The sequence below is a fragment of the Jaculus jaculus genome, chromosome 16 (genome assembly GCF_020740685.1).
Source record: "Jaculus jaculus isolate mJacJac1 chromosome 16, mJacJac1.mat.Y.cur, whole genome shotgun sequence".
In the NCBI taxonomy this organism is placed as follows: Eukaryota; Metazoa; Chordata; class Mammalia; order Rodentia; family Dipodidae; genus Jaculus; species Jaculus jaculus.
In genome coordinates, this window is record NC_059117.1 from 70,926,347 (window position 1) to 70,937,440 (window position 11,094).

Genomic DNA, 11,094 nt, shown 5'->3' on the forward strand with positions numbered 1-11,094 from the left:
CGTCGTGTGGACGTGTCCTGGATTTCCCTGGTGCTCACCACCATCCGGGAAATTGTTTGTTTGTGTGTTTGTTTTCTTTGTTGAGACAGGGTTTCATATATCCCAGGCTGATTTCAAATTATGTAACCCAAGGATGGCCTTGGATTCCTGATCCTCACGCCCCCAACTCCCGAGTGCTGGCACTGGAGGCATGCACCGCCACGCCAGGTCTCAGTCACGCTGGGGGCTGAAAGTCAGGACCTGGTGTGCTGTGCGGCGGGCCAGCGCTCTCTCTACCAGCCGAGCGGCCTCCCCAGCCTGGAGCATGCCTGGCTCTCGGAATACAGGGGCCTTTGCTCAGACCCCTGACGTATTTCGCTCCACTCTGAGTGTACACCATCACCATAGTACCTAGAAAATTACAGGGACTCAGGCATTTGTGGAATGCATAACTTTTATTCCAGTTTGTAAAGGGGATCCAAATTCTATGTATTTACTTTACATCTGGCCACATGACTGAATTCTCTCTCACAGTGTTTTGATGGGCAAACCTAGCTATGGTTTGTTTTTTTTTTTTTCATTATTAATTCTGTCATCTCCTTTCCTATGATTAATTTCTGTGGCTGAGGCCTTGGGGTGCCAATTCCCCTCCCCCCGAAAATAAAAATAAATAAATAAGTAATAAACACAAGGAAAGATGGTGTGGCTGGTGGAAAGTGAGCGGCTGTGAAAGGCTTGGGGCACAGAGGGGATAAGAACAGAGAAAAAGGCCAGGATGGCTCAGCAGTGGGTGTGACAATGGCCTGGACAAGATGAGAGCCAAGGGAATGGGAAGGAAAGCACCAGGCTGAGAAGTAGTTCAAAGAGTGGAGGGCTGGAGAGATGGCTTAGCAGTTAAGCGCTTGCCTGTGAAGTCTAAGGACGCCGGTTCGAGGCTCAATTTCCCAGGACCCACGTTAGCCAGATGCACAAGGGGGCGCACGCGTCTGGAGTTCATTTGCAGTGGCTGGAAGCCCTGGCGCACCCATTCTCTCTCTTTCTATCTGCCTCTTTCTCGTCTGTCATCTGTCACTCTCAAATTTATATATATAAAAAAGTGGAGGAGCCTGGTATTAAAATGGGCAACAAAAAGGGGGCACCCCAAGGCTCCAATTTAAATCAAGGTGTTCTAATACATTGGTACCCCCAGAAAAGTTGATCCCATCTACAAAGAAAATATACCCTAAATATATCCAAGTGAGAACATATGTCCTAAATGAATGATTAGAATTCGTGTCTCAGAAATGTTTCTGAGAGGGGGTCGGGGTTCGGCTCAGTTGGCAGAGTGCTTGCCTGGCACACACAGGTCCTGGGTCTGATCACCACCACAACATAAACTAAGCATGGTATACGGGAGACAGAGGCAGGCACAAAGGTCAGAAGTTCAAGGTTTTCCTCAGCCACATGGTGAGTTTCAAGGCCAGCCTGGGCTATTTGAGACCCTAGAAAGAAAGGAAGAGCCTGGCGTGGTGGCGCACGCCTTTAATCCCAGCAGCTGGGAGGCAGAGGTAGGAGGATCTCTGTAAGTGCGAGGCCACCCTGAGACTATGGAGTGAATTGCAGGCCTGAGCTAGCGTGAGACCCCACCTCGAAAAACCAAATAATAATAATAAATAAATAAAGGGAGGAAGGAAGGAAGAAGAAATCAAGTGGTGGGGAGATGACCCGGTGGGTGAGAGCGCTTGGTGTGAAGCGTGAGGGTCTGTTTCACCGTCGGTGGAGTTCCCCAGTACCCACATCCACAGCTGGCCACGGCCGCACACCCCTGTAGCCCCAGTCCTGTGGGGAGCTTATGGGTCAGCCAGTTTGACAAAAAACAATAGCTCCAGGCTCAGCCAGAGCCTCTGGCTCAAAGAAACACAAAAATGAGTAACAGAGGGAAAAAAAATCCAGTGCTCTACTCTGGCTTTTGCACACGCACGCCTAGAGTGTGTACATTTGAACATATATGAAAACACCACACACACATCATACATCATACATACTACCCACACACAATGCCATACACCTGACACACATATACACCTAAAGGAAGGAAGGAAAGGAAGAAGAAAGGGAGAGAGGAGGGAGGGAGGGAGGGAGAAAGGAAGGAGAGAAAGAAATAGGAAGGAGGGGACGAAGGAAGGAAGGAAAGAAATATTTCTGAGAATGCTGATTCAAAAAAATGAGAAGATATGTTTCTATACCCTCACAGTTAATCTGGCTCCATCCAAGCTATCTTCTCCTGATTAACACTTACCCCATTTTCCCAGTTTGTGAAGCACTTTTACATATTACAGGCTTCCGTTAATCCTCCTATTAGCGCCTTGCAATGATAGTAACAGAAATGCCACATGAGGCTGGGCAATAGCTTGGTGGATAAAGTGATTGCCAAGCAAGTGTCGTGGACCCCCAGCCCCCACACAAAGGCCAGGCAGATGTGTCATCCCAGCACCCGGCGGGGAGGGGTTCGGGGATAGGTAAACTGGCCAACTAGATGCGAATTGGCAAGTCCAGGGTTCAAGTGGGTAACCCTGTCTCTGTCGATAAGGTGGAGAGTGAGCGAGGAAGACTCCTGATGTTGGCCTCTGGCCTCCACATATGTGTGCACACACTACCTGGCCACCTGAACCTTCTTTCCCACTCTGCAAAGGGTGGACAGCAGTTAGGCCTATGACGGGGCTACTGTAGGCACTGGAGTGATGTTTGTGGGGTACAGAAGGTCCTGGTTTTTGTACAGCCCACCACCCCCACTTGACTTGCCTGGAGGACTCCTATTCACCCACCAGGCTGCACTTGAAGAACAAGCCTTCCTCCTCCTCCCATTGCCCACCAGCATTGTGGTCCCCTTAAAAGAGTGCTGAACCCCAATATATGTGAGACGACATACAACTCTACTTGCCACATGGAAACCACATGCCTTAGGGCATTGTTTCCCCCATTAGAAAAACCTCTGAAGTTTTTAAAAATATTTCATTGATTGATTGATTTGCAAGGAGAAGGGGGGGGACAATGGGCGCACCAGGGACTTCAGCCACTGCAAAGGAACTCCAGACGCGTGCGCCCCTTGTCCATACAGATCTATGTGGGTACTGGGGAATCAAACTCGGTCATCAGGCTTTACAAGAAAGCCCCTTGCTGGGTGTGGTGGCGCACGCCTTTAATCCCAGCACTTGGGAGGCAGAGGTAGGAGGATCTCCATGAGTTTGAGGCCACCCTTAAACTACATAGTTAATTCCAAGTCAGCCTGGACCGGAGAGAGACCCACCTTGAAAAAAAAATCTTTAATCACTGAAATATCTTCCCAGCCCCAACATTTTATTACTAATTATCAGCAAGGGATAATTGAGTGCCTACCACACATCAGGTCAAGATGCTGCCTTACAGAAAGAGTTTAGCCCCACCATGGCACTGGGGAGGCCAAGGCAGGAGGATTGCAAGTTCAGTGCCAGCCTGTCGTAGGATAAAGAGAGGAGGGAGCCTTTCTGAAAGCTGCACTCAGGGCGGCACAGCTCAGATGTTTAAACAGTTGTAATTACTGGAAGCAGTTCATGGCCAGCAGTGGCTGGGTCCTTGAAACTTGTTTTGTTTTGTTTTGTCTTTCAAGGTAAGGTCTCAGTCTAGCTCAGGCAGACCTGGAATTCACTATGTAGTCTTGAGCTGGCCTTGAACTCGCAGCAATCCTCCTACCTCTGCCTCCCAAGTGCTGGGATTAAAGGCGTGCACCACCATGCCTAGCTTTGGCTCATTTTTTAAAAAAATATTTTTATTTATTTATTTGCAAGCAGAGAGAGAGAGAGAGAGAATGGAGACAGACATAGAGAATGGGTGCACCAGCCTCTGCAAACAACTCCAGATGCATGTGCCATTTTGTGCATCTGGCTTTACATGGGTACCAGGGAGTTGAACCTGGGTACTTAGGCTTTGCAGATATGTACCTTAACCACTGAGCCATCTCTCCAACCCCCAAAACTTAGCTATTTTATTTATTTTTTTTTGGTTTTTCCGAAGTAAGGTCTCAGTCTAGGCCAGGCTGACCTGGAATTGACTATGTGTCTCTGCCTCCCTAGTGCTTGGATTAAAGGCATGCGCCACCACACCCAGCTAAAACTTATTTTTTTAAAAGCCTCTTTCTCTCTCTCCTCCTTTCTTCCCCCTTCTTCCCCTTTCACCATCTCTCCCTCCTCCCCTGTCTCCCTTCCTCTTTCAAGCATTTCAAGAATAAGGAGCCCATTTGTAATGAAGGGAGCCCTTGTGCCTGAATTTCAAGTATACTGACAAAATTCCAGCAGCTCTGGCAGAAGTGAGGCCACAGACAAGCGGTCATCTGCATAGAAGATGACAGCCGTCCCTTTGTAAGCAGGGCCACAGCGGTTTCTGCACTTCGTTCGCTGCTCTCTGGTGCGTCAGTGAAAAGCCAGCCCCCAGGAGCAACTCTGTTTCTTTGTTCGTTTTGTTTTATTTTATTTTCCAGGTAGGTTCTCACACTAGCACAGGCTGACCTGGAATTCAGCATATAGTCTCAGGCTGGCCTTGAACTCACAGCAATCTTTCTACCTCTGCCTCCCGAGTGAGTGCTGGGATTAAAGGCATGTGCCACCATGCCCAGCCCACGAACAACTTTGGAATTATGTTGGGGAGGGGGACAATAAGGGGTGATATTTTCTTTTTATTACATCATTTATCTAAATGATCTTTAACATCAACTTTTCTTTTTCTGGTACAAGCTTATTTAAAAAGTGGAAAGTCAGAAAAAAAAAAGTAGAAAGTCAGGGGCTGGAGAGATGGCTTAGTGGTTAAGGTGCTTGCCTGTGAAGCCTGAGGACCCAGGTTCGACTCCCCAGAACCTACATGTGCCAGATGCACAAGGTGATGCATGTGCATAGGTGGTGCTCATGTCTGGAGTTTGTTCGCAGTGGCTAAGGAAGTCAACCTCGATCCCTTTTGTTGTGGGGAATTGTTTTAAGCAATTAGACCCAAAACATACCCAAGTGACAGCCCACATTTTGTGCCTTTCCTTCTACTTTCATACTTTCCAAAAGTCCCTTTGTTGCTTTGACAACCCTGTCCAGAGGCTTGACTCTGTCTCCACTTTTTTTTAAATTTTATTTATTTATTTATTTATTTATTTATTTATTTATTTATTTATTTATTTATTTATTTGAGAGTGACAGACACAGAGAGAAAGGCAGATAGAGGGAGAGAGAGAGAATGGGCGCGCCAGGGCTTCCAGCCTCTGCAAACGAACTCCAGACGCGTGCGCCCCCTTGTGCATCTGGCTAACGTGGGACCTGGGGAACCGAGCCTCGAACCGGGGTCCTTAGGCTTCACAGGCAAGCGCTTAACCGCTAAGCCATCTCTCCAGCCCAACTCTGTCTCCACTTTACAAGGGAGGAAAGACGCCTCAAAAATGGCCAGGTAGCCAAGGTCCGGGTGACAGGAACTTCCCTGCCTCCAGCTCCGACCCCCGGGGCTTCTGGCTGTGGCTGGGAACACGCGTGGACCGACTCCTCTGTCAACCCCTCCAGCGTCCTTGTACTCGGAGATCCAGAGGGAGCGCGCGGACATCGGGGGCCTCATGGCCCGGCCGGAGCACCGCGAGTGGAACCCGGAGCTCATCAAACCCAAGAAGCTGATCAACCCTGTGAAGGCCTCCCGGAGTCACCAGGAGCTGCACCGGGAGCTGCTCATGAACCACAGAAGGTGGGACCAGGCGGGGCTGCAGGGCCCCCCTCCCCCGCAGGCACCCGCGGGGGTGCCGGGGCTTAGGGCCATCCTCCCAGGGGGCTGAGGACCCGGCAAAGCCATCAGAAGAAACCGTCACACCTGAGCACCCCCTAAAAGCCCCATTCTCCCCCCCCCCAGACTCCTCCCACCCCCACGCTTGGATGCCACAGTACATTCACTGAGCACCTACTGTGCGCAGGGCGCCGTGCCCAAGTTTAGGACCCAAGGAAGATGCCCAGCTCCTGCCCTGGATGGAGACCTAACCAGGCAGTAGAGCGGTTGTCTGGATGGGGACACAGAGGGATGTGGGACCCCAAAGGAGAGACACCCGGGCGGGGCCCGCGACCTCGTGGAAAAGACAACGCCCGGAGAGGGGCCGGGAGAGTGGACACAGCAGAGGGCCAGCACGGGCCACTGGTCACGAGCCAAGCTGCTCCGAGGGGCTGTGGCTGAGTCTGGGGTCCCCGCGGGCGGAGGCTGGACTGGACGGGCAGCCTCGACGCACGCGTGCTGGGGAAAGACCCTCCCCCTGGGTGGGGCTCCCCTGAGGAAAGTGCACCCCGCAGACAGGTGCTGGGGGCACAGTGACACAGATGAGCCAAAAAGGAGCCTGGGGGGAGGGCGGGCTGTGAAACCGGGGCCGGAGCTCAGCAACCCCGGGATGTGAAGTGGGGGTTCAGGCCCCCTCCCTCCTGCTCCCCAGGGCCAGTCGGGCGCGGGAGGCGGGCGCAAGGTGGCTCCCTCTGCTGGCCGGCCCTAGTATTGGAGGCCGCGGTATTTTCCGTTCTGGTTTTCGCCCGCATTGCGCTTGCTACCCTGCACCGGGCTGTTTGGGGCTTTGTTGTCGCTTAATATTATGACATTATCATCTTCTCTGTTGCCTTTTAGAATAATCTTTCCTTTTATTTTGGGGGGTTAGTTTTATTTAGGGTTTTTTTTTTAGGTAAGATCTCACTCTAGCCCAGGCTGGCCCCGCACTCACATAGATCCTGTTATCTCAACCTGCTGGGACTAAAGTCTCGGTCCACCACGCTCCACAACCTTTCCTTTTAGTACCAAACACCATCACCACCCTAAAAACAGCAGCTTCAAGATAAACCAGGGGAGATATTCACGACATAAATAACTCATATAAATATGCAGGATAATATCAATATATTGATATCCCCTAATCCACAAGAATCTGACAGCCCAGGGTTTGACTCCCCAGTAGCCACCTAAAGCCAGGTGCACAAAGCGGCACCTGCATCTGGAACTTGTTTGCAGTGGCAAGAAGCCCTGGCATGCCCATTCTCTATCCCCTCTTCTCTCTCTCTGTCTCTCTCCTCTTTCTCCCTCCCTACCATCCTCTTTCTCCCTCTCTCCTTGAAAATAAATAAATATTTAAAAAAGAAAACCAGGTATTACTTCTTGCCTGCAGACTTTAACCGATTGGTTTGAGAATAGGGAGAGGTGTTGAATACAGCTTACAGCGGTGGTCTTTCTAAGGGGCCAGTGGAAGCACCTACAGTGGAAGCTTTTAAGAGAGCCTGGGTGCTCCCGGAACTCATCTTCAGAAACTTATGCTAAGCAAAAATCCAGCAAATATGTAAAACCCGGTCCTGCACTCACATGGGCCTGGGTTCAAAACCCCACTCGGTCTGCTCGCAGCTGCCACTTGCCCTGCTGTCTTGGGCTCTGGTGGCCTCATTACTTTGTAATGAACGACAGTCCCGGCTTTCCCTCCCGGCATGACCCAAGCCCTGTGGGAGACAATGGAAGGGCTAGTGCCAGCACATGCTCCAACGCCAGGCTGGGGAGGTCGGAATGAGGGGGTCTCCTAACGGTCCCCCGACCCCCTAGGGGCTTGAGTGTGGACAGCAAGCCTGAGCTGCAGCGGGTCATGGAGCAGCGGCGCCGGAACCAGCTGCTGAAGAAGAAGATGGAGGAGCTGGAGGCGAAGCGGTTGCAGTGCCCCTTGGAGCAGGAGCTGCGGCGGCGGCAGCAGAGGCTGGACCAGGTGGGCAGGAGCATCCAACCCCCGCTTGAGCCTCCTCCCGGCTCCCCGGCAGAAGGGCCAACAGGAAAGGCATGAAACCAGGGCTTCACCTCTGGCCTACCGGCTGGTGGCCTTACCTCCCTGAACCTTGACCCGCGCCCTGCACCCTCGTTTTGTTATCATCACGACCTGGAGTGTCAGGTGCCGTTTCCATGTGAGAGGTGGAGAAATCTGAAGCCAGAGGACTGAGCCAAACCTGGCTTCATTCAGTCTGGTGCTCTGTATGCCCACACATCAGGCTGGTGACAAAACCCACCAAGCGTGCTTGTTTCCCCACAGAGACTTTAAAATACATATTTGTATTTGCAAGGAGAGAGAGGAGAACGCGCATGAGTACGCCAGGGCCTCTTGCCTCTGCAAACTCCAGCGGCATGCTCCACTCTGTGTGGCTGCCTTTACATGGGTACTGGGGAATTGAACCCAGGCTGGAAGGCTTTGCATGCAAGTGCCTTTAGCCATTGAGCCATCTCCCCAGCCCCATCATCATAGCTTTGGGGAGGAGGGATCCCCTCAGGCCGGCTCATTTTCACCCCTTGGCTTCTCTGTCCCTCAGCTGGAAAACCCACCAGAGAAGGAAGAGGAGCACGCACCCGAGTTTATCAGAGTCAGAGAAAACCTGAGGAGAATCGCCACACTGACCAGCGAAGAGAGGTCGCTGTAGAGGTCCTGGCCGCCGGACGGGGACCCCACCCAGACCCTCCTCCAGCCCTTCTGAACCTGACCACCCTGGCCAGCAGTGAGGCTCACACAACTCCCATAGAGATGCACAGCCCCCCCTAGAGCCTGGCTCCCCCTGAGAAGTTATGGACCCCTAAGCCCCAGACATGGAGAGCTGTGTCCCTTTGACATCCACCTAATCACTTCTCCTTCTGCCAGCCCTTAGCCACTGCCAGGAAAGCCACCTGCTTCCTGCTTTGACTCCGCTTAGGTTGTCTCTCTGGCAGAGTTGGCAAGGCACTCCTCCCTTCTGCTGCCAGCTTCCTGTGGAGGTGCCATGGGTCCTCCTTGTAGCAGCAGCCTGGCTCCGAGGTGTGGGCGACAGTGGAGCTGACCTGAGGCCAGAGCTTGGCTTCCAGACCACCTGTCTTGTAAAGCGGAGAGCAGAGGAGGGCCCAGCCATCCCCCAGGAGGAAGGGCAGGGTGGGTGATAGCAGCCGTCTTGCCAGGTGGCAAGGAGACTGGCCGAGGCAGCTTGGGGGTCCGCCTGGCGTCAGCTCCGCGCTCTGATTGCTCCCCATCCGGACCGCTTAGCCGCACACCGCCCCAGGCCCCGGCACTCAGGGTCCCAGTCTAGCATAGCACTTTGCCAACTCTGTTGTACACACGAATCGCCACAGACCCAGGAAGTCACAGCCCCTGGTTTCGGAATCCAGGCCAGGCGCAGAGACCCTGCATAATCGAACAAGCTCCCAGGGGAGGACCCGGCTGCAAGCCAGACCGGAGCACCGGGGGTGGGATGTTTTGGACATACCCAGCTTCCATGACCCTCTGCCCTGAATGAGTCCCCAGGGCCACCTTGGCAGCCCCAAGGATGCTCTTTCACTATCCCCACCCCAGGGGCTCCAGGCCTAGCAAACCAGATTGATTACGCGACTGTAATTGCCAATCTCACCACTGTGACCACACCCCATCACACAATTCTAGCCAAAAAGAAAAAAAGCAAACCACTTATCTTTTCTGCATCCTTTTGGAAAGCAGATATACAATGATTTCCAGTGGAAGTATTTTCTGCAACTACAAACTGTAGTTTGAAGACACACTACTGTGTTTATGATAGGACTGGCCTCTTACAGACCACATTCCCAGCCTCGGTCCCCTGAGGCCCACTTCACCCTGGGACAGCTCCAGCAAATCCACTCGTTCTCTCTCCTCAAAGGTTTCTGCCCAGGCTGGGGCCGCGGCTCAGTAGAGGGCTTGCCTAGCATTCCTTGTGCAGGGAACGTGGTGGTCCGTGCCTGTAAACCAGCATTGGGGAAGCGGAGGTAGGAGGATCAGAAGTTCAAGATCATCCTTGGCTCCACGCTAGATTTGAGAATATCCAAGGCTAGCCTGGGCTACATAAGATCTTTTTCTCCAAAAAAAAGTTCCTTCCTGGGATGGTGACAGTGCTGGCAAAGCATTTCCTGTCACTCCAAAACCAACAGCCCTCGTGTGCTCTGCTTCCTGGAAGTCAAGGTGGGCTGCAGCAGGCAGGGAGCCTCATTCCTAAGGACACGGTTGAGGGTGACTGGAAAGCTAGTCTCTTTCCTGTGAATGAGGTCAGCACGGAGGTGTGAATATAGATGTGTCCTGTGCGCGCGTGTACGGCCAAGCTAGGAAGATCTTGACCACCGCTGTCTTGGTGAGAAAGTGAAGCTGTTTGGAGTCGGGTGAGGGTTGCGCTGACGGTGTGTGACTGTCAAATACAGACCAGGGGAGTCAGTCGCCTCGCAGATACGTGTGCGGCTCAGGCCCGGGGTCCAGCACCCAGCAGCGACTGAGCTTTCACCCAGGGGTTCCCAGAGGGGGTCCTAGGAGACGAACTGCTGGAACACAAGGGGTACGCCATCCAGAGAGCCACGACCGGCGCCTCGGTGCCAGTCCCCAGGCCAACTCTAGCGCCTCCCACCAGCAAGGACAAGGCAGGTCCCCGCGATTCCAGCCTCCTCTGCCACCCAGGTGACCGACCGCGCGACCAGCCATGGCTGGTGAAACTGAAGTGGGAGTCCCCAGGAGCTTTCAATGCTTTTGTGATTAAAAAAGGGGGTGAGGGGAGATGCATGGGCTCTACCTCCCCTCTGCTTCCTCTTCCTGCCTTGATGGAGGAGACCATGCCTGGGAGAGTGGAGAATCAGAGCAACCTAAACCCCTTGCATCATTTGACCAAGCCAATGCTAACAGCTTCTTGGAATTCTTGTAAATAAGAATAAATCTGCTTGTTTCAGCCACCATTAGCCTCTGTTACTTGCATTGCTGTCAACAAAGGCCAGGCCCGCCCGCCCAGAAATTCCCGTTTCCGAAGAAGAAACCGGTTGGACCGGGCTGCAGGCCGCTGCGCCGCCCCCCCCCCCCCGCCCGCCCCGGGCTTCCGGCCTGGACCGGGGACAGCCCGCGGGGTGCTGGCCCAGTGGGGGAGAAGCTGTCCGTCGCGTGGGTGACTGCAGAGGCCTCGTGCCCCTGCCCCTCCCCGCTTCTCATCAGCGCAGCCAGGTCTGTGACGGTTTTATAGCATACATTACTGGACGGTCCTGTGACAGTTTTAGGCAGACCTTACCATCCTGCGTGGGCCCTCTTCAGGCTCCCAGGAGAGTCCTTCCCGCCATCTGGAAGGTTCTGTCATGTCCAGCTCCACC

General features: G+C 53.1%; 1 protein-coding gene across 4 annotated transcripts in view; it reads left to right on the forward strand.

Moving 5' to 3' along the window:
• Window positions 1-10,692, forward strand: part of Fam107a (family with sequence similarity 107 member A) — a 29,827-nt gene extending 19,135 nt beyond the window's left edge. For all 4 annotated transcript variants that reach the window (XM_045136139.1, XM_045136140.1, XM_004669100.3 and 1 more), the window contains exons 2-4: window positions 5,526-5,700; window positions 7,567-7,723; window positions 8,316-10,692. In XM_045136139.1, coding sequence (XP_044992074.1) covers window positions 5,526-5,700; window positions 7,567-7,723; window positions 8,316-8,423 — 440 coding nt within the window. In that variant the 3' untranslated portion in view covers window positions 8,424-10,692. The remainder of the gene's footprint in view (window positions 1-5,525; window positions 5,701-7,566; window positions 7,724-8,315) is intronic.
• Window positions 10,693-11,094: the final 402 nt, after the last annotated feature.